At 43.7% G+C, this 27,894-nt stretch overlaps 1 protein-coding gene across 2 annotated transcripts in view; it reads right to left on the reverse strand.

Annotated features, from left to right (window-relative positions):
• Positions 1–27,894, reverse strand: part of SMOX (spermine oxidase) — a 38,339-nt gene that overhangs the window by 4,572 nt on the left and 5,873 nt on the right. Inside the window, exons 1-5 of one of the 2 annotated variants that reach the window (XM_015863036.2) lie at positions 13,705–13,859; positions 12,338–12,572; positions 8,711–8,937; positions 2,671–2,844; positions 857–1,556 (exon numbers count right to left, since the gene is read on the reverse strand). In XM_015863036.2, the coding sequence (XP_015718522.1) occupies positions 857–1,556; positions 2,671–2,844; positions 8,711–8,937; positions 12,338–12,545 (1,309 nt within the window). In that variant the 5' untranslated portion in view covers positions 12,546–12,572; positions 13,705–13,859. Of the gene's footprint in view, positions 1–856; positions 1,557–2,670; positions 2,845–8,710; positions 8,938–12,337; positions 12,573–13,704; positions 13,860–27,894 lie in introns of those variants that run through there. The other variant, XM_015863035.2, reaches the window with a different exon arrangement.

Genomic DNA, 27,894 nt, shown 5'->3' on the forward strand with positions numbered 1-27,894 from the left:
CATAGAGCAGCAGCTGGCCTGCTGAAGTCAAGAGGAATGAAGGCGTGTGTGTACTGCTACTGCAACGTAATGCAGGGATACCCAACACCACTGAAAACAAACAGCTCAGGAAGCAGAAGCTGCCCAGAGCTCAGCACTGACTCATCCTACTTCTCTGAGGGCTGCAGTAGAACCACAGGGTCACCATCATCCATCAGAGATGTATCACAAAAGGATTCAGTTTTGGACCCAGCAATGGAGTTTTGGAAAACAAAGTCTAGCCAATGTTTTCTAAAGAGACTACTAAAATGTAAAACCTCTTCTGGCAATGGCCAGCTATGCAGACAGTCCTCAGCTTCCAGGTCCCCTTTTCTACATCTCTCCATTCTCAGCAGCAAATGGTCTGTAAATGCAGGGTAAAGCTACACTTGTGAAGGCAAATGTCTTCAATTAACTGGAGGTCGTGGACAAGAGGTAAGGCTGGAAACTCACTGGGTGTCGACATTTGGGTAGCATGAGGTAACAGATATAAATAGGTTAATTGAGGGATTGTTTCGAGAATAGCACAAAATATATCTAATCTTGGAGGACACTGCTCTTACAAATACTTACAGTTTGTGATTAAACAAAGCAGAGGATGTGGAATCCTCAAGCACCACTTCCTGAGCTGGTTATCAGCCCCTCTGTATAAATAGCTTCCAGGCAACACCCGAGCAGGAGGTATGCTGGAAGTACTTATCCAACCCAATCAGAGCAACATAAGATGACAAAGAACTAAAAATTACTCTAGCATACTTCCTCCCTTATGGCTATTCTACACTCAACCCCCACCCTCCTTCTCTTTTCCACTCACTCGATAAAACAGGGCATGACTGACCTGTAAATTTCCGTAGCATTTCGGTGCAGGTTTCTGCCACAGTTTCATCATCACACTTCTCCATGATCAAAGCCTCTTCTCCACAGATCCAGCCACTCAGCACATGGCCGTACCGCTCTGGTGGGTAGAGTACATCGAAGCTGCAGATCTTCTTGTACCACAGCTCCTCGGGATAAGTCAAGCTCTCGCTCTCCGCTTCATCTTCCCAAACAAATTGGATGCTGTTGCATTCAGAACTCCAGAAGGGCTCTTCAAACTCAAGGAAAATCTTGTCGGTGGTATTGATGCCCAGTTTCTCAATGGCCATCACCTTCTCCTCAGGCAAGCGGGGATGGAACAGGCTCTCGTGGCGTTTCTTCAAGACTCCCAGGGACACGGTCACAATGACATGGTCAGCTGGGATGAACTCACAGTCCTCGCACTCCACGAAGACATTGGAGCTCTTGTCCTCTTCAGGGAGGTCACTGTTGTGGTCAGCCACCCTCTCAATCTCTTTGCTGACTGACTGGTTCCAGTGGATGCACTTGACCGGTTTGCGGAGCTGAATGACAGATTCAGGAATGGAGCGGGCTAAAATCTCCACGATTTTAATGAAACCACATGGAATGATGTGATGAGCCCCAGGGATCTCCGTCCATTCCCCGAATTCACTGAGTGAGACTTCATCCATGCTGTGGGAACTGCTCTCACAACTCTCTACCTAAGGAAAAGCAACACAGAAACAACATTGCCACAGAGCAACTCACTGCAAGGACAAAAAGCAGATGTTCAAACTGGGAATCCTGAATCCCCCTCTTAAAGCACATTATAGTAACAAGCAAAAAAGCGTTCTGCAAGATCTGATGAAATCTGACCCTTAACCTTGCTTCTAGTTAGAGAAACCGCTTCATTATGGTCACAAGCTGCACTGGCCTTGGTTGCATTGGCCACAGTTCCATCAGCCATGGTTAAGAGATTATATGTCTCCTCCTGATGACACTGGGTTACAGTTCTGACTGTCTCCTAGCATTAAAAGCCCACAGCCCTGTCCAGGGACTTGCTGCTTGGTGCTCCCATAGCAGAAGCTGGGGCTGTGTTGATCAGATGCTCTTCCCCATGTTAATAAATGTCCCTTTAAGGAGCCAGGAAAAAATTTTGGCAGCTATTTCTACTGTCTGCAGTTTTCAGCATGCTATCAGTAAGTAATCAGCAAGCTTTATATCCACAACCTGTAGGTCAATGTTAGCAAGAGTATTAGGCATAGATGCAGCTTGCATCAATCCCTCAAACGAAGGCAGAAATGCTTGGTCTGCCTCATGATAAGCTTCAAATAAAGATGCACAGGACACAGTGATCTAAGAACCTTCAAATCACGATTATTCCCACACTGTAGTTCTTTAAGCATTTTAGATGAAGGGAACTTTACAGTTAACTTCAGCTCCGGCTGAAATAATGAAATAGGAATGACTGTTACACTCTACTTTTGGAGTGCTTGATACTGCACGGTGATCTCATTTAGGCCAAGGCATAAAGATAAAAAGAACGAGGGAAGCTGTGAGGAAAGATGATTAGGACACTGGTTTATACAGTCTGCCTTTGACTTTATTACTTTACCTTTCAAAATGATTTCCAGTGATTTCTTCGTACCAAAGTTGTTGCACTGTTTCCTACAGCCCACTGTCTTAGCATATGTCTCAAGAGAAAAGGTTGTCTACATAAACAAAACACTGCCCAACAGCAAGAGCCCACAGATAGCAATTCCTCAGTGATGGGATAGGTCTCTGAGGTCCCAAATTGTCTAGTAAAAACAATTAAACAACAATGTGTACACACACCTTAAGGTACTGCTGGATCATGGCTAGTTTCAACCTCTTGACAGCTTCTGTGTCATCTGGATCAGCTTTGACACGTTTCCGGACTACGTCCCGTGTAAAGACGCCCACACTATTCTGGCTCTCAGCATTGACTGGTTTACCTCGTTGGAAGAACTCCTGAGTCAGGTTATAGACCTGCAAGAGATGGGACAGGAAGATGGACAACGTGATTCACAGCAGCATCCAAGCCCCATGCAGGAACGCTTTTTCCTCCATTCAAATAGAGCATGTTCAGGTTACCTTCCCTTGCCAACCTCTGAGATTTAGTTCATTGCACCACATGTGACTGCACCCACAGCTGTGCTGGGCAGAAGGAAGGAAACAAGATTTCCCTCCAAGCAAAGAAAAATAGCCTAAGATAATCACCCTTACTTGCCAGCAACAGTCTAGTCACTATTGAGTCATGATTAAGTTAATATTAACTGACTATTAAGTTAGGATTCATTTGAACACGTGTCTTCTGTCACTTGCAGAAGAGCAGGTGACGTAGTCCATTCAAAGTCCTCTCCCACCTCTGTGTCCCAGGTGCAGCCCCAGACAGACAAACTCTCAGTGAGTTTTTCCTATCTAAATTGTTTGACTATAACTCGTCATCTTTTTTTGGAGACACAAAATCAGGCACACTGAGGGCTTCAGTTCAAAAATAAGGGCTTGGCAGGCAGCTAGTTGTCTATCAAAGGCTCCAAGAGCTTCCCATTGTCTACTGATACAGCTAATTAATCATGTTCCAGCTTCCCTCACTTCAGTGCTCCTCAGAAGCTTGATTTTTCTCGGGTTTTAGGAGTAATGTGAATTTCAGGAGGCAAAATGGAAGAATAATGAAGATGGGATGGTGCTGAGAGAAAACGCACAGGAATGGTAGGAACAGGAGAGAGCAGGTATATGAGCAAATGGAGGAAAGAACAGATTAGGATAAATAAAGAATGAGGAGAAAACTTAAGAAGGAAGTATAGTGGAAAAAAGAGAAAATACATTGTAAGAATAAGAAAAATGAGTAGAGGTGCTGAAGATAAGTGAGACTTGCAGACACTGAGATATGGAGCCTCTTCAAAGAGATTTCCAGGTGAGAAAGGTGAAGACCAATAACCTTTACAAAACAGAGGCTTCCAGCAAAAGGGAATGATATCTTCTCTATCTCCTAGAGACAGCAATAGAATTCGGCAGTTTCAGCACCCCATTACTCTCAATCCATATATTTCCAAGGCCCAGACCATCTCCAGCAAGTAGAAGCTTCAAGGACCTCGTGACAACACAATGCAGCTCAGCTTCCATAAGCTGATTGCACACTATAAGCAGATAACACGTTAACAAGACAAGCAAAGCTGTGTTAAAATCCAGCTACCATTTGGCCAAAAGGATATGAGAGCCATGGGTATGTTTTTATTAACTGTTGTACTCTTCATTGCCCAACAGAGAGAAGAGCAGAAATGCCCAACTCACTGTGCTGAGAGTCACCAAGTAAAGCTGTTCCTATGGATGTCATCCCATCAATCAGATAATGAATGAATGCATGACTGGCACCCAGATTTATTATTATTTTTTCTCAGAATCCTTGTTATTTCAGTGCTTTTATCCACTGTCAGGAAAGAAGCATGAGGATAAATGACAGCAAATCCTACATCAAGACATCCCATGTCTGGGTTCAGGCAGAAAAATTAGCCCTAAAAGCACATCCACAAGAACTATCAGCAGAAGCAAAAGAAGTAGAATATCTCAAGCAACACATCTTAGGCACGTTTCATCCCTAGTTCTGAGGATTTACATTCAGTCCTGAGTATATACGGGATTGAAGATCAAATATTAAAATATGAATAGGTGTTAATGGAAAGGGTATAATTCTACAGTGGCTCCACTTTTTCTGTCTTCTTTCTGACCGGCTTGAGGGTGTACAATAACAAGGATCTCTGAAAGGAACGTGGGCTCTACCCAAGGATGTTCCCTCTATTACCTGCATGTGTTTACTACGTCAGTGCTCACTCACCACAGGAAGAGGCTCTAAATAAAGAAGTTTCTCAGGGCTGAAGGATGTCAGGAAAGCACATCCCAAGCCACACTCCTTCCTGTCAGTGCCAGCGACGATCCACATCCTTGCCATTTCCTCACTTGGCTTAAAAACTCAAGTGACTTAATCCCCGATCAGCCCTCAACCTTGATGGAGATAGGCTCATGTTGTTACTAGGCCAGACAGCTGCCAGTGCAAAAGAAAGCCAGGGAGGGAACACCGACTCTTGCTGGCCCTTTGGTCCAGCTCTCTAAATAACGCAACACACTGGAGCTTAATTGGAGATGGCAGGAAGCCCAGCATAGGGTGGGGGTGTGAAGGGTGGAAGAGTGTGTCATTCTTTGGCTGCATCCCACCCCCAGTGTATAAGAGAAAGCTGAGAGATAACAAGGCCATTAATTAGCTGATTGTTAGAGAGAGTTCCTCAGAAGGAGGCCTTCAGGGACCATGCCCTTACTGAGAAATCTAAGTAAAAACAGGCACATTCCCCAAATCAGGCTGGCCAGTCGAATGCAAAACACATGGGCAAGCATAGTGCATTTAATTGAAGCTCACCACCTTCACATATACCTGGGAACTGACCATAAATTCTTGTCTGCAGAGGAAAATAAGGACTAAACAGTGACAGAACTGACCCACCTTAACTCTAAGATAGACTGTCCCCAGTTACACTTTTCCATATGCACAAACAGACACTCCAGCTGCAAGCATAACCCCCAGCCTTCCCACTCCTGTCCCTTTTCTTTGTGGGTCACACATAAAGAGATTGAATACTAAAATCCTCCTGGCCTCAGACTCCCTGAATTATCCTACCCAGAGTAGAGTGAAAGATGGGAAGATCAAGAATGTGTGGCATCACACCCCAGTGAACCACCCAGTGGCACTGAAGGATGTGGTTAGTGGGCATGATGGTGACGGGTTGATGGCTGGACTTGCTGATCTTAGTGGTCTTTTCCAGCCTTAATGATTCTCTGATTCAGTGCTGGTGCACAACTTCTGCTCCCCTCTTTGAAGGCTGAGCAAATGGACAGTAACCCTGAGCAGTGCCAGTCCTGCACAGTGCAAGGTCTGAGACAGTCTTACAACAACATGGGTTCTCAGCTAAGACAGATTCCCATAGGGAACTTTCTGCTATAGAAGATGGCTCAGCTTCCTTGTAACCAGACAGAGTATAATGTGAGGCATCCTTTCAGCTGTTAGAAATCCAGGCTACTGCAAACAAAAAGAAGCAAAACTCACATAGAAGCAGAAGCCAGCCAAAAAAGATTGGATAAGAGCCTGGAAAAAGCCTCAGGACTCTCCAGATGTATTAGTGAGGCTAAGATGGGATGCGCTGCCATTCACAATAGGGGAATTCAACATGCAGAGGGAGATCTCACCTTGTTGGCTGCAGTCTCAGTGACCCCATATCCCCAAGCAAAACACTTGAGGGAGATCCTCTGTGCTTTGCACTCACTTGAATTTGGCATCCAAATGACAAAATAACTGAGACTAGAGAAATACACATCGAGAAGCAGAGGTGGAGGCACACACAGAGCCCAAGCATATGGCTACAGCAAAAGGAGAGCCGTCAGAGCATGGGAAGGGAGCCGGCTGTGCAAGGGAAGGCAGGCATCTGAAGCTGTGACAAATTTAGCCCCTGTCCATTCAGGACTACATTTTCCACTGTTAATGCCAGTGCTCCATTCCTGATTAGGCTTTGCATCTTTTTTTTTTTTTTCTTCTCCTTTTTGAGTCAGGACAGCTTGTGTCAGTCACAGCTTTTGCTTTATGAGTCTTTTCTACAGCTGAGAGATGACACGTGATGTTGAACCAAGGCTCCAAGAAGGGTTTGGGAGATCCTATGAGGCAAAGCAGGAACCTGACCTCAGGGTTTGGTGATCTGTAAAATGGTTGTTTGTGTTGGACAACACAGTATTCCAACACCTAAAATCCAACCTCCTAAAAGTACAGAGTGACAAAAGCAAGGGGGTGGTAGGAAGGAGGAGAGGAAAAAAATAGAAAAGCACCAGGCTGACTCAGCACATGTAAACAGAAACATTCCCTGCATTTATGTCAGAGGAAAAGGTTCCCAAAGCCGCCTGCATACTGCACATGTTCCTGTCTTCCCCCTCACTGAGGCACTTATATATACATACAGCCTTTTTAAGTGGGGATTTTCAGGGGGTCACAGAACCACTCTTCCTGGTCAGTGCAGGGAAGAACTTGGTCTGCCACATTAACTCACTGCAGATTGTCCAATCTGACACCCTGGAACAAGAAGCTAAATAAAACCATGGGTTACCTTGCAAGACATTCAAGCACGATTTGAGGGACTGAAGAGAAAGCAACAGCAACCAGAGGCTGCCTGATGTCCCCTCCTTGAGTAAGCTGTCCCTTGTAAATTCTTTATTGCAGAGCGTAGCTGTAGACATTTTTACAATTCATAAATGTGAAATCATTCTCTGTTTCCTAGCAATAAAGATATCCTGTGGCAACGATAAGGTAATTACACATTGCGTACAGAAGATTAACTTTAAATGTGTTGTTCTCTCGTGTCACTGGCTGCCTCCTTCTTCTTGCTTTAAAAGAAAGGGCACATTTACCAAATTAATCATTTTTAAAACGCTGGCACCTTGTTACAGCCTTTATCTTACTGACTGTATCTCAAAGCCAAGTAGCTCTCATCTTTGTACTCTCTTCTCCTTTCAGAGTCAGCACCTGACACCCTCCCTTTGCTGGAGACTTTCTCAATCATCTCTGAGATAGGACGATCCCTGAGCAGTGCAAGGAGTTGGTGGAGTTCCATTAGCATAAGAAATGCTGCTCACTGAGGTATTTTCACTTATTTCCTCCTCCTCTTCAATTGCAATATGCTATTAATCCTGTTCCATGTGTTTTACCCATCTTTCATTCTGGCTGGCTGTGGTTCTGTTTTGACCCAGTAGGCTGAGAAAGCAGTCCAGACGTATTACCTCCACCTACATTTGTCCAGAATGATCTCCTTTCCATACTGAATTACTAAATAATTCCACACTGGATTTCTAAGGTTGCTAAATCCCTCCCATAGTGAGTTTTCTTTGAAATTCCTATGACTTTTCTCTAAAAGTGAAATAATTCTGTGCCATCTCATCACAGATTGCAGAGCCTCAGGATATATTATACATCCTTCCTCCACATTCAGTTCTTAATAATTCTTTACAGGCTACAGTGATTTTTCTCTTGGAGACTTTCTAAATGTTCGTGGACAGATTGTTAAACAGAAACTATCCAAGGGTAATCTCACTCTACTGTGCATTTATCCACGCATCAAATACTATGAAGCTCATCATCAGATGAAAATCTGAAGGTTGTGGGCATGCTTACAGACTGATGAAAATAATAATGCTTGGCTGTGATTAGGAATATTTTTAGGTTCTGTATGTGTAGCTGTGTGGGGTTTTTTTTCCTGTTTGGCTCTTCTATCACATCCTAAGGCCCTCTTCTGTTCAGCGCATATGAGGAGATCAGTAAACACTGAGCAAAAACTGGTTAGAAAGACTTTAAACCAAACCCAATGATGGCTTGAATCTACAATAAAAGATGTCCCTTTCCTTCAGATGCAGGAAGACTTGCAATTCTTACGACACTGAGTTGACTTTGGCACGCCACACTGTACACTATGGTATTTATAACATCAATAAAATGTCACAGGGCTACAGTGTTTAGCTGGTTGTTGCTAAGCTTTTGCATTCTGCTTTGTATAGTAATTTGATCCCTCCTTTACCCTTTTAATTAAGTAGCAACTTTCTACAGCAAATGATTGCGTCTCCCCAGCAATCACTGGAAGTGATTAAATTGATGACGTGGAAAAATCGTTCATCCTAACAACAGTAATCCCACGTTAGAGACAAATGGGTGTTACTTAAGCAGATGAACAAAAACTCAGGCTTGACTTTTTGAGAAGAGATTCAAGACATTACTGGCAGAAATAACAGAGGCTGCCAGTGTTTCATGCAAAACTACGAGCTGAATACCAACCTCGTTGTATAAATCACTGAATTCTTCAACCACATCTTTGGGGATCCTTTGCCCATTGTTGGTAAGATGATAAGCCACCCCATTCTTGGAGTAAAGACTGATCCGGCCAACGCTTCTCTCACCATCAGTAGTCTCTTCAAGTAAACCATTGTCTTCTGCTAGATGATAGACTGGGTTTCCATGTGAACCATGAATCCACGTAGCTCCCAGTTCAAAAGTGGCGTGCCCTGCCAAAAAGAATCAAGGAATTATTAAGGTTGGAAAAGACCTCTAAGATCATCAAGTCCAACCATCAACACTTCACCACCATGGCCAAGTAGGAGAGAAAGAGCACATATAGATTACCTAAAGACTTCAAATATCTGCTGTACTGTAGAGGAGGGGATAAAAGGAAAAACTGGTACTGCCCTGGGACAGCAACCCTGATCTACAAACGGAACCCTTTCCTGTAATTAAAAATGAATGTTATTTACAAATATGGTTTGTGTTACAATTAGTTAATGGTCAGACTAAATGAAATAGAAAAATGCATTTCCGTTCCTCAGATGAGGGAACGGATCTTATTTTAGTACTGATATCCTTGAAAATTTCCATCAGGTTCTTTAAAAGCTGCAGATTAAGCGTCAAACACATTTTGCTTCCAGCAAAACAGAAGGAGTTTGGTCAGCCCTGCTCTCCTCCTTTCCTTATGACTAACAGGGTTTGAACCAGCATTGGGCTGATAGCACAGGACAATGTTCAGCAGCTGAAGGAGGTGCTGAAAATAAGCTGAAGTCATGTCTCTTACCCACATTTTTACAGATTCTCAGAAGTCCTGCAGCAAAGTTTAACAGAGCAGCATCACAGATAACAGCACACTGTGCAGCTCGCTCTGCAGCGGTGTGCAAATGCCTCATTAACTGGGATGCTAATAGAACCCGGCTTGATGAAGGAAGGATCACGCAGTCAGCAGTCATCAGATACTGTTTAAGATGTAAATTGATGCTCAGCTAGAAAGCCACTGCAGCACCATACTCATGCAGTCAAGTTCAATAGGTGAAAGCTCCAAGAAATGTGGCTGAGACACTGCCTCAAAGATAAACTCCATATACCCCATTTTGCTAAGCAGACAACAGCCTTGTCACTAAACAGCACAACTGTCCTTCAAAATACACATCACAGATGTGAGTGTATGTTCCTTACGTGCATTCTTATGTGTGTCTTACGTGTCTCAAAGCATGAGGATCAGAGTATCCAGGCACAAAGATGAATACTGAAGTTACTGCAATTGCAGTCCATGCACACCCAGCCTGGCGGAAATGACTGCTGTATGTTGGCAGCCAAAGGTACAAAGCTCATAAATATTGCATGTGGCAGTCACCTCATTAAGGCAATCCTCCTGCGAGTCATCACATGCCAGATCAGTAGCAGGCATAGTGCCTGCTGCGTTATGTCAGGACTTTGCTCTCTGCAGCACGAACAATCTTCCTGCATGGAGCTCTTATTTATAGGGCACCTGAGCTTTGAAAGAAGAATATATTGGTGCTCAGTTGCAAGAATGATGCGTTGCTGTTTTCAGTAGCTGCATGGAATAGCATCAAATGCCAACGCATTGAAAACAGTCGTTCTTGCCTGTGGGTCTGAGAAACTCACTATCATCTCCATCATGGATAAGCTAGTTGTTACCTAATATAAGTTACGTGATCAATTATTTAACAGTGTAAAGTTAAAGGACATATTTTTTAAGCAAAGAAAAATTTAATTAACTTCCGAAAGATTTTTTTTGTTTCAATCTTAATCTACTTAGAACAAATCTGTCGATACAACAAAAATAAAGTCTACTTCCTACTCTGCAAATGCGATTACTGAGATACCAGCAGCAGTCAAAACAGGCCCATGCACAACAATACAGCAGAGCATCAGTCTTCCAAAGGAATGCACAGATTGCATATCAAGCCTTCTGACTACGCACAGGAACTCTCCCATTTCCCTTTGAAGCCCTGACTATTCCTTGCGTATCCTGTCATGAAATATCTGCAGTAGGGACAGATGTCATGGCTCGTGTACAAGAAATACACAATCCAGAAACAGAAACTCTGCCTCACCTGTCCTCGAGGGTTCACCTGTTCTGCTGAAGATTTAAAGCAGATCTTCAGTCAAGGATTGGCTAGGGAACTGTAACGTTTAAATGCCATTTAGACAAGGAGATCTAAGTGGTCACATGTTGAAGACCCGGAATAACCACTTTTGTAACCATTTTTGGAAGGTTTAGCCAGTAAATACTGTCAACCCCTAGACAGTATAATCTTGACAACTTGAAGAAGATCACCTGAGTTGGATGTGAGCTTTAGAGGTTCAGTGCCTCTCTCCTGCAATGAAAAGAGACACCCACAACTGCATCAGGTGCTCAAAGCCCCATCCTGCCTGACCTTGAGCATCTCCAGCAATGCCTCACCTTAGTTAAAGTGATAACCAAGAGGAAGTATGTTCCAAAGCAAAGGTAAAGAGATGATGAGTAACCGGTGAAGGTGTCCAAAGACAGAACTGCTCTCTGTACTAATAGCACAGACTTATTACACAGGTGCACTGAAGAAATTATATATTGCTCCCTGCAGATTTCAGATCTTTGACACTTCCCTCCTCTTGCAGACACGATCCAGGATATTTTTAATACAGTGCATTGTGTGTAGAGGACACACTTCCCATTCTAAGCTCTATGCCAAGTCTCAGCAGAACGTCAAGTGCCCGATTCAAACCCTGGAAATCGGATATGTCCAACTGCCTTTTCATTCATTTCCCTTCTAAAAGTTCATAGGGCATTGCTGTTTATTTATTGTGGTGAGTTTATAGAGTAAAATATAGAAAGTGATGTTAGATTAAAAAACAAACAGGCCAGAAAGAGACCAAATCTAATAAATATACAGTGACATTAGAAACAGAATGAGTTAATTGAAATTAGGGAGGCAGTTCAGAAGAAGCAAGGAGTCTTTTGCCTCTTATGGAGAAGAGACAGGCAAGGCCCTCCTAGATACCAAGGGAAAGTTTCACTGACTACTGAGCAGCAAAGGGCTACACTTATCAAATCATATCATATCATAGAATGGCCTGGGTTGAACAGGACCTCAAAGATCATCCAGTTTCAACCTCCCTGCTGTGGGCAGGGTCGTCAACCACCAGGCCAGCTTGTTTCCCTTGTTCCAGAACTCTGAATTTATAGAGATTTTACAAGCCCTTCCAGCTGACTTGAGAAACGAAGCCACAGAGGCAGGAAAGTAGGAAACAAGTATGAAAGGATACACTGAAGAGGTTTTTCCCAAAAGCCTGATTCACAGGTTGTCCTTTACAGTTATTTAATCACAGAGCACTACTCATAGAGCCCCTTTTATAAGAGTGAGAGTTATCATCATTAGTAAGACATTCACTGTACAGAAACATGGCCCATTTTGGAGCAGCCCTCCCTTGCAAGACACGGGTAGCACATTCATACCAACTCATTCACTCTGAAAGGAGCCCAAGATGCACATGCCAAGAAAACTTCTACAAGTGTTATTAACTTAATAACAATACGAAAACCTGCCAACATTAAAAAATCAAGCAAAAACCGAGAGCCCAATGGATGACTTATTCCCCTTGAAACACTGCTCTTACCAAGTTTCACACTTTGGACGCGGCCTCCAATTCGGTCAGTCGCCTCAAGGATAGTTACATCCGTGAAACCACTTTCCAAGAGTGCTTTTGCTGCGGACAGGCCTGCAAGCCCAGCACCAATAACTACTATTCGAGGCTGTCGTTTTCTCCGTAGGCCACTACTAAGAGGATCATCCGTGCTGTCTCCAGATATTTCACAACTTTGCATGCCGTCCAAGCTCTCTTTCTAAGGAACCTATGGAAAAAGCAGACAAGCGTGTTGAGGGAACTCAGCTCAAAGGTATCCTCGTCAAAATCCCAAAGAACTCTGCAACAAAAAATGTCCAGCAGGAAAGACGGTGAACTTGGGATGTATAAAAAGGATAACTGAGGTCAAATTGGGTTGCAACAGCCTTTTGGCCTGGAGCAGGCTACTGGAAACTGGAGAAATCCCCACCCTCTTGTGCCATGCAGACTATTTCCAGTGAAACCAAAGGATTTTCAAACTCCCGTCTTTTAATATAACCTCCAGAAGTGGCAATTTTGTGGTAAAGACTTTAAAAGAACGAATGAGAAAATCACATACCCAATGCTGACATGCTCCACAGCACACTAATGAAGCTTCACTTTGCCTCTGTGGCAACCACAAAGCACCAGCTTCAGATCACATAACGATGGGATACGGTAGAAAGGATTTAGCTCAAAGCACAGAGCTCAGATACCAAAACCAATCATTACAGAAGTGGTACAGATGAACAAAATGCTTCAACTGATGAAAGCCAACAAGAGCAGTTCAGAAAATCGCAGCCATGTGATGCAGCCCCTGGAGCCAACATTGTCCTGATACATCAGAAATTGCCTTATTCTTTGATAAGGAGAGGCTCAAACCCACAGTAGACCTGACTAGAACAGCTTTACCTCTACCTACCCAACATATCCAAGTGCTTCTCCAAGCAGTATCCCGTGTTTTGCTCTGCAGACTAGAGGCCATCTTTTTAACTGTGTATGCCATCACTTCTCAAATCCCATTACCATATTATAGCACGCAGCCTAAGCTTTATAGTTAAGGGTAGACCTTAATCAGGGATCACCAAGTAGGATGCCATTATATACAAATGTCAATGTCAGGACATTTGGCTCAGTGTGGGTTCACACATGTCCTCAAGAGCACCAAGAAACTGGGCACAAAGTCCCATAGTCCTCCAAGTCCAAGAAGATGTAAGTCCTGATAGATAACAAGAAACACACAGCCCTGGATTCTTCAGCCTGAGCATCAGACAGTGCTCAATGATTTGGACAAAGCATGTACAAAATTCCCAGGTTTCTTACAGCCCTCCTAACCAACACTTACTGAAACCCAAAAAGTTATTACTACTGCTGCTGCTTACCTGCTGCCAAGCTGCTGGATACTCCTTTCCGAGCTCTTTCCCAATTCTCAAACATCTGGCCAGCATCAAAGTCTCCTGTTTCTCCCTTGCATCACCAGGAGAAGTTTCAAAGCTCTGTGCTTGAGAAACTGCTCAGCTATTGCTGTTTATGACCCTGCGTGCTAATTAAATACAAAGCAACAGTGATTTCATTTGGAGAATCCCTTTTACTCTGGGATCTTAAAGTATTTATGCATGTTGGCCAAACATCTCCTGCTCTCTGTAACACAAGAGACAGCAGACTGCAGTCCATAGAGATTTAAGCAGTGGAGTGAAAAATAAAGTTGTCCTGCTGGTACTCTCGACAACCATTTTGATAATGCGCAGTTTCAGGTCAAACAGTTTCCATTCAATTCACTCTATGTGGGCTTACCTGCAAGGGACAGTAGGACAGTGCCTACAACAAACTGCCCATGCTGTATGCTCCAACTGCCACTGGACAACGGAACAGGTGACACGGAACCACACCAAAAACTGCTACTGCTGTTAACAGCAGTCACCTCCTGATGAGCAGATCTTGGCTAGCAGATATTTGCCACAGGGAGTCAGCCACTGGTGTCTGAAGAGTTATTTCCAAGCCAAAGTCGAACATGTTGAGCACTCTGTGCTTTTAGTCCACGTGTCACGAACTGCGGTCATTTGGCAGGTGGGAAAGCAGTGAGCTGCCAAGATGAGGTGAAAAAGCAGTACTCAAAAGCACTGCAATGCTTTGAGGAAGTAGTACCAAGAACGTTTTCCCCCTGGTTTTGCAATCAACAGAAAAGCTCTGGAGCAGGAAGAGAGGAGGGGAATGCAAAGCTTCCTCCCTACAGCAAGCGATGAGATGGGTCAAGATCCCAGTTGCAGACAACTTCCATCACTCCTCATTTTCCCTGGAGGTTGAATGAAGCCACTACATTTCATGGGACCTTGTATCAAGGCTGCTCAAGGAGCAAACAGCCAGTGGATCAAGTAGTACTCCCCTATTTCCCAATCCAAGTGTGCCAACTTATTGACTTTTCATGTAACAAGGTAAGAAGTGAGATTTCTTTGGGTTCTTTTAAGATCTTTAAAATTGGCCACAAACACTGGAACTTCTCTACTCAAAGCCTCAGGGAAGTCCACCACTGGAGTATGAAGGGCAAAGAAAAGGGTTCCTAAGAATGGCCACAGAAAGTCATTTCGAAGAGTATAATTGGTACAAATAGGAACAATGCTCTCCTAGTTTAAGGCCAGCAAGCTTCCAGCAATAAGTCCAGTAGGGATGTCATAAAGTAGAGCAAACACCCACACCTCTGACTGTAACAATCCTTGGGGACTTCTTCCCCTTGCATCTGCCTTCTCCTTTTTGAACACCTCTCTACTCCTGGCCTTCACATCAGTTCTAGGTGAGGAGCTCCATACTCTAGTAACCTTAATAGAAAGGCCTTCCAGACTTATTACAACCCATAGACGTTTTACAACACTCTCCACTTCTCAACCAGCCTCCAGACAACACATCAGCGCAAGTATTTCAGCTGCCACAGTAAAGAAACACCTTTTCTGCCATCTACGCCCCATACAAACAGCTGTAGATCTGCTTTTTAAGCACAGCTTTCCTAATCCTGGCTTTGGCAAGCTCATGCGAATTCTTCACATGAAAGCTTCAAGGAAATGTTTTTCCCTTCTGTTTCAGAATTTTAATACTGGATTAGGTGAGCTGTCTAGACAGATGAGAAAATAACAGGTTGTTTTGTGTGTTCAGAATCCTGATTTAGAAACCACCCTTAATTAGCCAACAACCTTCACTGTATGATCAGCAGGAGAAGGCAATTAAGATTTATCAAGAGCCTGGGCTTCCCAATCAAACGCATGCTTCATTGTGAAATGAATAGACAATAAGACACCTATGAATCCTCACCATGCTTTATTTCACTATTATTTATACACTGGGAGGCTCATAATTAAGGTAAGCACATAAAATGCCTTATTTTTTTAATATGCAATGCCCTACCGTTATTATCCGCCAAGCCACCAGCCAGAGTTACATCCAATTACTATATATATATATATATATATATATATATATATGGAACTTGGAATCCTAAGTTCCCATTCTTAGTATTGCACCCTGGATGCTGGTATTATCTTCCCTTAAACCAGCAGCAAAACCACCAAAGTTCAGAGGTGTGTCCACATAAAGATTCTCTTCTAATTCTGCCAGCAAAACCTTGCAGCTCACAAGGAAGAAGCCAGGGAAACACAGCTGTTCACAGCTGCCATCCCTATGACAACAATACCCTCTATTCTTCTAGGACCCTTAAGGAAAAGGTCAACGAGGTTCAGACAATATAAAACACAAGAATAAAATAAACAAAAACATTTCTCAAGGAAATCTCCTATTCTTAGCTCACCCGTGTACTACCCTCATGGTAGCACTGCCGGAGCTGTGATGACACATGGCAATGCACTCAAAACAAAGCTTGCATGCTTGTAAGTTTTTCTATGAGGTTTTATTTTCTTGGGGTTTTTTTGGTGTGTTTTTCCAACCTAGATCAGCTAGTTTTAAAAAAGACCTTCCTCTTCCTTCAGGTTTTGCTTCATACCACACAATAAGTTGTATGCAAGCAGGGGCTTCCAGCATCCCATAAAGAACAATACTGGTCACTTGAGGTGGGACTCCTCTCCTTATGTTACATTTTGGGTGTCAACTCTGCTATCTTTCCATCAATGGAGGCCACCAATGGAGGTAATCAAGCTTGCTAATTTTCATAGGATCACAGAATCATTAAGGTTGGAAAAGACCTCTAAGATCACCAAGTCCAACCCCAACCCATCCCACCTTGCCCACTAACCATGTCTCCAAGTGCCACATCTCCAAGGCTCCTGAACACCTCCCAGGTTGGTATCCCCATCACCTCCCTGGGCAGCACCTTGGTTCCCACTGGGTCTTTCTTTGCTAGGAATTAAGCATCAACCATAATCAGCAACCTAAACAACAGCATTCACTGTGTTGGAGAGGAACTTAGATAAAAAAGAACAAGATCTCACTTCATAGGAAAGACTAAATGAAAGCAGACAAATCCACCCTTACTTTTATTATTATTTGAATTGCAACTATTCAGAATACAGTCAACACATGATGGGGCAACTATGTATGTGTTTGTAATGCAGGTTCATTGCCCACAGTCTGAAGAGTGTTTACAAACAATGAATACTTGAAACCAACCATCTAATTTAATCCAGGCAGAGAAAAAGCAAGATTGAGCAACCAAAAGCAGAAGCCAGACCAATTCAGAAACAGAACCAAAAAGGCTATTTTTAATAGCCAAACTCACTCACAGCCCTTTTCAGAGTCATTTACACCATCACAGGTAAAGCACGGAAGCAGAAGGCAGGAGAATTATTAATTGAACTTAAGCACACGGCATCAGTCAGATGCATGAATGAGTGGAACAGGCAGCTGTTAAATCTGCCTTTGTTCCACAGTTGTGCAAACACCAACCCGGTAAGATTGCAACAGGTTTATTGCAGCGGAAGCGGGCACACCTTGTTTGCTGTGCTACCTGGAGAGCTGCAGGAGCTGAATGGTCCTCAGCTATCCACAGTCATAGCAGTGCCCTTCCTGAGCTTGTAAACCTGTGACACCAACATCTCATGCACCAGTGAGATCAAGGTTAATTCGTGTTGGCTGCACATGCTGGAAACTCACCTCCTGCTGAGTGCTGTTTCATCACCATTCTCGTGCTCAGGCTTTATCCAAGGCAACATTTCGGTCTGAACAAGCTTGCCAGCTGGATACAGGCAGCAAGAACAAGTCACTCAGCCCCAAAGCAGCCCTGCTGGCCTCTCCTGCAGGCAGCAGGGCTTGCTAGAGGGAGACCCATTTTAACGGCTCACCAAAAGCAGTGGTCAGAGGCAGCCTTCTGCTCCAAGCACAACACCAATTTTGAAAGAAAAGTCTTCCAGGACTTGAAACACAGACGCTTGTTTTTTTTTTCCCCCCCATCAGTTTCTATGGCTGGAATTTATAGGGGTGGCTGTGAAAGAAGAGCAAGTTTGAACCTCTGTTCATTGATAGACATAGAATCTTTTGAATTGAAAGGGACCCTTAAAGGTCATCTTGTCCAACTAGCCTGCAGTAAATAGGGACATCTACACCTCCCAACCCTACAAGAGTGTGCTGAGAGAGCTGGGGATGTTCAGCTTGGAGAAGAGAAGGCTCTGGGGACATATGAGAGTAGCCTTTCAATATCTGAAGGGAGGCCATACGAAGGAAGGGGACAGACTCTTTTGCAGCATCTTTTGTGATACAGTAAGGAAAAATGGTCTCAAACATTATCCTGAGTTTTCTGAAATTTGGCCAGGTGAAAGCTCAAGCCACCAAATGCATCTTGAGGCACTGAAAATGCTGCCCTTAAAGCAGCATCAACAAGCCCCACTTATAGACTACTGACCCACCCCAGTGACACACAGGGCGCAGCTGGATCAGACATCAAGGAAGGAAGCACAGTAATAACAGACTGTGTCTACTCTTAGACAGCAGCATGAACAGGATGCTTCCCATTTTATCTGTACACCAAACCCTCAGCCTTCTGCCCCAAACCTCCTCAGCACCAGTTTCTGGAAAGCAGCAGAGACATTCAGGCTGACTTGACATTGTTTTCCCTCCTGAAACAACCCCCAGAGAGACAGAAGGAAATCACAGCATTAACTTTTGCCTATCTAGACTTAGGTCTCCTCTAATCTAAGAAGATGACCTTACCTGGGCTGCCGAGATGTGTAACAAAGCACTTCAACTCTTACCTACATTAACCCCTCACTTCCAGCTATTTCACCTGCACATGTTGTATTTAAGACAACTCAAGTAGTAATTAATTTTGGCTGCCCAGTTCAGCTGCAGAGTCACCATCCCTGGAGGTGGTCAAGAACCTTGGGCATGTGGCACTTGGAGACACAGTTAAAGGGCATGGTGGGGTAGGGTTGGGGTTGGACTTATGGATCTTAGTGGTTTTAATGCTTGTATGAATGAGAAACAGCTCAAGGCTTCTCAATCTTAGAGTTGAAGCCATCGGACCTTTTTTTAAGGGTTACCAGCTCGTGCTTTTCATCAGGAAACCACTGCACATATTTTACTGCTGAGATCCAACTTGTTTTAATGCCTCAAATATCCCTCAAGTCAAATGAACTTGTTCAAAACTGATTCATGCCAGTGCTACTTTTTCAATTGAGTGGCTGTTGACAAGCAGAATATACTTAACAAGCCCCAAGCATCTTGGCATGTGCTAGAAAAGAGCTCCTATTATGAGGTGGGTTTGTTTAAAAGCCAACATATGGGCAGAGCAGGTTGTCTGCCACAGGGCACTTCCATACAGTGCTTGGCACTAACCAGACTGCAAGGAGATCCAAAAAATAAACCAAAGACCGTCATGCCAAGAACACAGGGAATGAATCACACCACTTACAGCGCTCTGATATAATGCACCATTATGTGTTTTTCAAATCCTTCTCATCCGAGGGAAAAGAAAATAAATCAAAATAATTGGCTGGCCTGCGGCTGATTCTCAAGCTTTTTTTCCTCTGGCTGAAGGGCAACATGAGAATAGAGCAGGTTCAGCCAGCTCCCAAGTGCCGGGAAGGGAAGAGGATATCTTCAGTATCACGGGTCCCTCTGACAGCATGGTAGGACGCAGCCTGTCCAGCATGTCAGCACCATGAGATGAAGGCTGTAGAGCTCCTGCTCACACAGCTGATGAGAGCAGTGCTTGTGCCTTACATAGGGCACATTCTAAAGTGTCACAGCAGCAACAAAAAGCAGAGCCAATAAATCCTCTGCTCTTCAAATCCCCCAAAGACAAAACAAGTAGAAGCTGCAGCTGCCACACCGGCATGCCCTTTGTTTTGGGAGATTGTGGGAATAGGTACAAGGGCTCCCTTAACTAGAAGACACCCCACAGCATCTGCTCCATCACAACAGAAAGTTTACACTGCCAGAACACTCCGTTTCTGCATCAGGAGAAGGTGGAGACAACAGAAGCACCTGAGTGGTATCCAACCTGCTGCAGTGAATGTGATATTCCTACTACAGAATCATAGAAGGGCTTGGGTTGGAAGGGACCTCAAGGATCATCAAGTTCCAAAGGCCCAAGGCAGGGCTACCAACCTCCATATCTGGCACTCACCAAGGCTGCCATGGGCCCCATTCAACCTGGTTATTGAACACCTCCAAAGATGGAGCACCCACAACCTCTCACTGCAGCTGATACTTAGCACTGGGAGGGATCTGCTGCTGTTATGTTTCCCATCAACGACTGGGTGTTCAGGACTGTAAAAGGAAGGGGAGAGAGACAGCAAACTAAAGAAAAAAAAACAAGGTAGCAAGCTGAAACCACTGCATAATGGGTCAGAACAATGCTGCAAACAAGTTTCCTGTAGAACTTGTGTTCTGACTGTCAAAAAGAGCCATGCCCTATCCCATCTGCACAGCCCTGTGATCTTATCTTCACTACCCTCCTTCTCTCTCCGAATGTTTGGGAAACTTAATTGATAAAAACCAGCCTTAATTAAATAGGAAACATGCCCATGTTTGCACAACTCAGAACACAATGGGGTCTCAGTCAAATAAACACTGGTGTCCCTATTGCATTTGGGAATTCTTTGCGGTTTGGGGTTTAAAATTCATTGCAGCAAGTTTGGGAGCGAAGTTTCAACAGGGATCTTCTCCTGTCCTGCGTAATAGAAGGGTGACAGGAAATGAATCTACTCAGTACTCCGTTCCAACTCAATGTGTACATGAGGATTATTTCAGGACACACCATACGAGACATGCTGGCCCAAAAGCAATTATATTTTCTCACCGCTTCTCAGAATCCAGACCCAACAAACTGCTTTGAAATAGCAACACAACTTTCTAAATAGAGCCGTTTATTCTCTGTTTGAAAACAACACCCACTCTGAATCTTTGATTTCAAGCCATCCCCCAAGCACTTACCACATCTTTACCATTCAAGCCACAGGGAAAATCATTAAATGCAACAGTAACACTAGGGGATGAGAACCAAAATTAGAAGAGCCAAATACTGCACTGATTTACTCCCACAGTAACTGGGCTGACTTCATCCTGGAGGAGAGCAGCCACGAATCCAGGAAATCTGCATCTCTGCAGGTGGAGAAATTTCAAGGGGACTTATCTCAGGCTTTGCATTGCTGGATTATCACTTGCAAACAACTGAGACAGCAGACACAAGCAGGGCTGGCTCAGCATGCTGCAACACACAGTTTCCTCCATCTAGCTCTCTGCACTAACACGCTCACACATCAGACAAGAGCCCCAAGGCAGGGGAAATCAGTCTGGGAAGTGTGTCCTTAGATCTCAATGAATTCTAGGCTGTGGCTGGCAGTGTTTTTCTGAGATTTTTACCCACTAGAGGCTTTCTTTGAAGAAGAAAGGTGCTTTTCCCTATGCTCCTTGAGGTGTGGGATTTGCATATGCCACCTCCATGTGCCTACGTTGCTAATGTTTCAATGCAAAAGCACAGACATCAAACACTGTCTGCATTCAGGTCACCCCTGATGCACTCACTGAAATTGTGTGACTGCCATATCTTACATGGGAACATTATGAATAATGCAGCAAGTCACCCTGCTGAGGGATTTCCCTGCTGAGCGCTCATATGGAGGCACACCAAACAGAGCAGAAAGCAGAAGCAGCTGGCAAAAGACAACGGGTGGGAGAGGGAAGCGATGAGAACACAGCAGTGACACGTTTAGCTTTGCATCTACCTTGCTGCAAACATCAAAACAAAGCCTGATGATGAAACGTTGTCCTCTGGTTGAGTTCTTGTGCTCTGGGGCTGCTGAATGCCCTGCAGGGAACAGCAGCCCGAGTGCTGTGGGACTGCACACAAGTGATGGATTATCCCCCTCTGCAAGGTGCCTTTCATCCCTCCTGACACATCTGAGCTCAAAAGCATTTCTCCTCTGTCACAATCAAGATGTTTTACTGAAACAAAGGGAAATTTGGTTTTGCTCTTTTTTTTTTTTCATTAAATCCTCACAAACCTCTTTACAGAATTAAGATGAAGCGCTGCACAGAAAGAAATAAATCATAGATAAAAACACAGATATTTCAGATCTGAAGTGGTTTTCACAGAGCAGGAAGGCTTGTCATGTGGAAAGCAGCAACGAGTGGGAATGGAGACACTTGTGTTTGATTTGCTCTCCCACAGCCTTCTCGCATGATGGGGGTAACAGAATTGCAGCCCTATCCACAAAGCAGCTAAAAATACAGTAAAGTTTCAGTGCATCCAGATGAGAGCTCATTGTGCTCAGTATGGCATGTCTCATCCCTAACATACTTCAACTTTGGCGCATATAAAACAGCATTAGCACCTCGCTGTGCCAAAGAAAGCATTTTGATTAATGCCCTGAAATGAAAAAGAATTAGTATAAAGCACTAGATGCTCAACAGGGCTACTCCGAGCTATGTGGAAGTCAGGAGAGATAACGAGCCAATAAATTTCGGATCACTTTCTGCATCCCTCCTGTAACTACACACTGAAACCCACACAGCCTGCAGATAAGGCAGCATGTCAGCAAGAAGAAATTGTCATCTCTAAATTTAGCACACACTTCAGCTATTGTGTGATGCTTCAAAAGCAACAGAGACATGAAGTCGAGTATGTAGGAGAAGCATTTAAACTCGACTGAGAGCTCCTCAGACTAAGCAAAGTCTTTTCTTAACTGCCTTCCTGTTTGGACAATTGGATCCACTTCATTTTTTCCACTGTAACCATGAGGGTCTGTCCTGCAGTGAATGCATGAGGTTGTTTTTTTTTTCCCCCCCTGGGATAACTTCCAGGTTAAAGAGAAAGGATTTACACTTGAATGAAACGTAGGCTCTGTATTTGGAAAATCTGTTTTGAAAACTTGGGAAGGAAGCAAAGCCTCCTCCATTCAAAAAGGGACTCAATTAACATTCTCGAACAAATCTTCCTATCGAAAGAAAAGCACTCACTGGGGTACATGTGATCTGAAAGTTTTTCTCCCTGCTCACAACGTCCCTTTCTGAAATAGAGGCCACTGTTGTTGAGGATCTTTGCACAGCTCTCCAAAGAACTCCCCACCACAGTCCTTGACTCCAGACGTGCAATGTTGTATGATCCAGGCTCAGGAAACTTGAAATGCTGCCTAGGGACCTTAACAGAGAGAGCTTGGGGGATGTGGCTTTAGTTGGCATGGTGGCGGGATGTGGTTTTAGTGGGCATGGTGGTGATGGGCTGATGGTTGGACTTGATGACCTTAATGCTCTTTTCCAACCTTAACGACTCTGTGATTCTAATGAAGACCTGGACTGGTTCACCCTCACTCTCAGCACTGTGGATCCCTCTGCAACAAGAAGATGGTGGTCAAGATAGTTGTTAGCCACAAGAACTAAGCATCATCACACATCACACCACCCCATCTCACTGAAAATATATGTGTCTGGTTTTGGTTCCAAAAGCTTTTGTTGGAAAAAAAAAGACACCAATGCCCAACTGAGCAGGTGTTCCCCTTTGGAGGCACGTGGGTTTGATCTGCAGCAAGCAGTGGTCAGACAGGTCTCCCATAGTGGTCATTTTGGTCTTGACAAATAACTCTGACAGCACAGGGCATGTCTCGATATTGAAAACAGCCTATGCTATTATTTGTTTAAAGCTAAAACTAAAGGGGAGGGAAAAAAAAGGTCATTGGTGACCTCATATCTAGTTTCATGTCTGAATTCCTTTATCCACTTCATATGACAGAATATTCTTCACCCTTTAATAAGTGTAGGCTGAAGTCAACCCCAACTCAAAGTTGATGATAGATTGAGTATAGGAGTTTACCACAATAAACAGCAGATCAGGATGAGAAAGAAGGGTATTATTTACTGTATATTGCTACAGAAAGTATGCAGCCTCCACCTTATTTAACATTTTGGGAAGACTGTAACAAGCCACACTAATTCATTTCTTCTGGGTGCCTCAGAATGAATTCTGGCCCAGACATGAAGCAGCAGAGGGGAACTTACCTGCAACTCAGCCAGACTGTAGTGAAGACAAGGACACAGCCTGTCTCCAGAGCCACTTCAAGTGATTTAGATGCTTGGATATGAATTACCCTCTGGAAAAAAAGATCCTTTTCCTTGCTGACCATGCTCTTAATCCAGGTACTAAATTAGGTGTGGATAAGTATCAAACCCCTCTGCACTCAACAGCTATTCCCTACTCCATCCAAAATAAAGCGATCGCTTGGGAGTTTGCCTACACATAAAAGACCAGAAATGTTACCCTACAATCTTTTCCCTTCATTCAAAACAAAAGCCGGACAGCATAAAAGCCAAACCTGAAGATATATGTTAGACAAGGCAAGCACCCTGGAAATGAAGAGCCCTCAGCACCTCACTGAAGACACAAAGACTTAAGTTGGGCTTGAGTCTTGTGTCATAACTTTCTTTCCAAGAGAACCTATGAAACATTTGGCTAGTACGTCTTTTGTTGACCCTATCACATTCCCTTGGGGTAAGGATCCCATTGGTAGATGCATTTCTTCCACCCAGAAAGGCATCCCTTGGAAATATCCTCTCCCAGGAATAAGTGGTGACATGCAATGAAATGTGCTCGTACTTGCACAATAAAGAATCCGTCTGCTGGGAGAAATCTAAACACACCCCTTCCATGAGTCCAACTGCTTCAGTTGCAGCTTTCGAGACAGCCAGTCCACCTTCAAAACTGATAAATGGAACAAATACACTTTCTCTGAAGGAAAGGGAAGTCTATTTCTATCATCGCAGCATCTCCCTTCCATTTATAGAATGGGTCATGCCAATCCCCATGAAAGCTTTCTGATCCTGTCAACCCTGCATCTTCTTCAAGCACTGGAAGAAGCTTTAGGACCAGCTGACATGGTCAAAGTCTGAAAGCGTCCCAGCTCTCTGCTCTGGGACTCAAATTCCAACATAAATGCTATAAACACACCAAGCCTGAGTCCATAAGGCTCCAAGTGATAGGGACAGAAGACTCATACTGCTCACAGTCCAGCTTCTTGTGTCCATTTGTCACCAAGCACAACTTCCCCTCCCTGCTCAAAGCAGATTAAGCTTAATATACTTAAGTAGTTGTGAAGTGTACTGTCTATTATCCAATTAGACAGCTAACGAGATCTGAGTAACAGCACGTAGGCACAGATAACAGTTGGCTGATAGATGGGACAGATTAGACATGTTCTTTATTTTTCCAGCCCTTGCAGAAAGAGGGTTGGGATTCGTTCAAAGGCTGCTTTGAAGACTGGATTCAGGTAATTGTTTTATTTTGTTTCAGACCCATAAACACATAATGATTGTTTCCTCTTGATCTCCCGGAGCTGTGATATGGGCACTGTCCTGTTATGAAAGTCCTGATAAATCTGGAATGGTTCCCACAACTAAACTTTCAGTGGGTACAGAGGCACATCTCATCACCTTTATCTTCAAAACAAATCTATGAGCAATGAAGGATATATACATCAGCAGGAAAATAAGCGTATGTTTGTGCAGAAGTGATAAGGATATTCCGATATGCAATCTTTATTAACTCTTACGCTTTTCCATGTGACACTGCCATAAGATCCAGCTAAGAAAACACAATCTAGATGTAATCACCACAAGATGGCTGCTTGACAACATATTTCTCGCAGCATAATTATCAAGGGCTGGCTATCTCACTGGGTTTAGCCAGGTACAGGAGCTGTGCAATATTTTCATCACCAATCTGGATGATAGACTGGAATGTATGGACTTAAAACCAAGAGATGATTCAAAGCTGGGAGGATGCACAAGCATTATGGGGTACAGGTACCAATTTCCAAACTTGAAATGTTGGCCCAACACCAACAAGAAGAAACACTTACGAAAGAGTAATCACAGGTAGAAATGCAAAAATGGGGAGACTTCCAACATAGCAAGACTCCAAGAAAGGCTCTGGCATTTTAGAGGGTCATAATACAATAGCAAGGCAATGTTCCACTGTTGCATCAGGGCAAACTTTAGCTAGCAGTGTTAAAGAGATCCTAGAGACATTTAACCTATCCCCACAAATAGAATGATAAAGATACTACGGATAGAATAGAAGGTAGTGAACATTTGTTTGGACAATTGAGGTCAAAGGATAACAGCCAACAGACTGAAGTATTAACAGGCATCCTCTGAGGAATGATGCTCTTCAGAAACAGCCAGCACCTCCACTAACACTGTCCATTCTTGACCTGAATGATGGAGTAAATTCAAGGACTACATCATGCTGGGAAGGCAAGACTGCCCAGCAAGCTGGAATAAAGCTTATAAAACTGAAAAATACCAATGTGATGTCCTGCACCTGAGACAAAGAAAACACACTGTCAACACACACCGGGGACTTACTGGCTCTTCACAAAGGCTCATGGGGATTCTGGCAGACAGTGAAGTCAATAGGAATTTGGTTGGATGTATAATAGGAATCTTAGGTTGGATATTAGGAAGAACTTCTTTACAGAAAGGGTAGTTAGGTACTGGAATAGGCTCCCCAGGGAGGTGGTTGAATTGCCATCCCTGTTTGTGTTTAAGAGCCATTTTTGGATGTGGTACTCAGGGATATGATTTAGTGTAGGGTTTTTAGAGTTAGGGTACTGGTTAGGCTGCGGTTGGACTTGATCTTCAAGGTGTTTTCCAACCTGGGTAATTCTATGAATTAACAGAGTGCCCCTGCAGCAATGAAAGCCAGGCACACACTGGGCTGTATTGGGAACAGCAATAACCGGGAGCTTAGGGACACAGCTCTTCTCTTCGGAAGCTACACTTGGAGCACAGTCACATTCAGTTGCGTTCCCCAAGAAGGTAATGACAAACTTAACAATGCTTTGGTCACTGGAATATATACTGTAAAAGATGAGTATAAAGGAGATGGGCTTCTTTAAACTGGAAAAGAAATGAAAGCTAAGGAAGGATCTGATCTCCATCTTCAACTACCTAACTGGGGGTTACAGAGAAGGTGGAGGAGGTTCTATGACACACAGCAAAAGGACAGGAGGCAAGTTGCATATTTTGCAGCAAGGGATATTCTGATTACATAAGATGTGAATACAATTCACCATGAGAGCATTAAGCACAACACTAACTTGCCATGCTTGACTGGAAACGGTCTAAAGCTGGATAGGTGAAGGTCACAAGCAACTCACCTTTGCATTTGGACTTGCTTGGAGCAACAGGTTGGATTAGAGAGCTCCAGACCTCTTATCCAACCTAAGATACTCTGCAGTTCTAACAAAATCATTATGAAGAAACACTGAACACAGGATTCTGCGCAATAGCCTACAGCACTATACACCTGCTCAGTGTTAACAAGTGCTTTAGACTCAAAAGCTGTCAATAAAATACTTTCCACATGACTGAAGTTCCCTTCATCTGTAATTAAGGGAGAAAAGAAAGAAAGAAAGCAGTAGAGCTGTCACTGCTATGTAAAACTGAATGAGACACTGGAGGCTCACATTATACATGTTATCATATAAAAGCTCTGCATGAAAACTGAAGGGAGTTCAAAAAAAAAGTAAGATACGCACCAATAGTTTAAACAAACAAAACCCAGACTGCTCCTCCCTACCTTCTCTGTCTACCACAATAAACATGAGTTGATGCCAGGAAGGATTTTAGACCTGTACAAACCAGCCTTCATTGAAGTGCTGCCTTCTGTTGTCTCAGGATGAAGACTCTGTATGCAGACATACCTTTCTCCCAGGCTTTCTACCGTCTCCCACTGAAAGGTACAAGAGGTGTTAATAGACTGGGAGAAAACACCTACAACAACCTACAGAGGAAAGTTACTTTTTTCCACCCCCTTAAGAAAAGCACTCCAGAAGGTGAAGCCCTCAGCCACAGTTCAAGTGAAACTGCTGCCTTCCTCTGAGTATCCTGCAAAACAAAGCCTACGAAACCTGAAAAAATAAATACAGCCAAAGCATACAGCAAGGCTAACAACTGCAAACTGAGGTGCTTCATGCAACGTGGACATCTGCCCACCTGTACGTAGCAAGAGCCAAATTCACCCAGAAGGGCCACACAGCCTTGTGACGTCTGGCTCTATCACAACACAGACATTTGGAATCATTTTCCTAGAACTGCAATTACCAAGCAACAATCCCTTTCAAGGAAATGTCTGATCGCTG

This window comes from Coturnix japonica, chromosome 4 (assembly GCF_001577835.2).
Source record: "Coturnix japonica isolate 7356 chromosome 4, Coturnix japonica 2.1, whole genome shotgun sequence".
Taxonomy (NCBI): domain Eukaryota; kingdom Metazoa; phylum Chordata; class Aves; order Galliformes; family Phasianidae; genus Coturnix; species Coturnix japonica.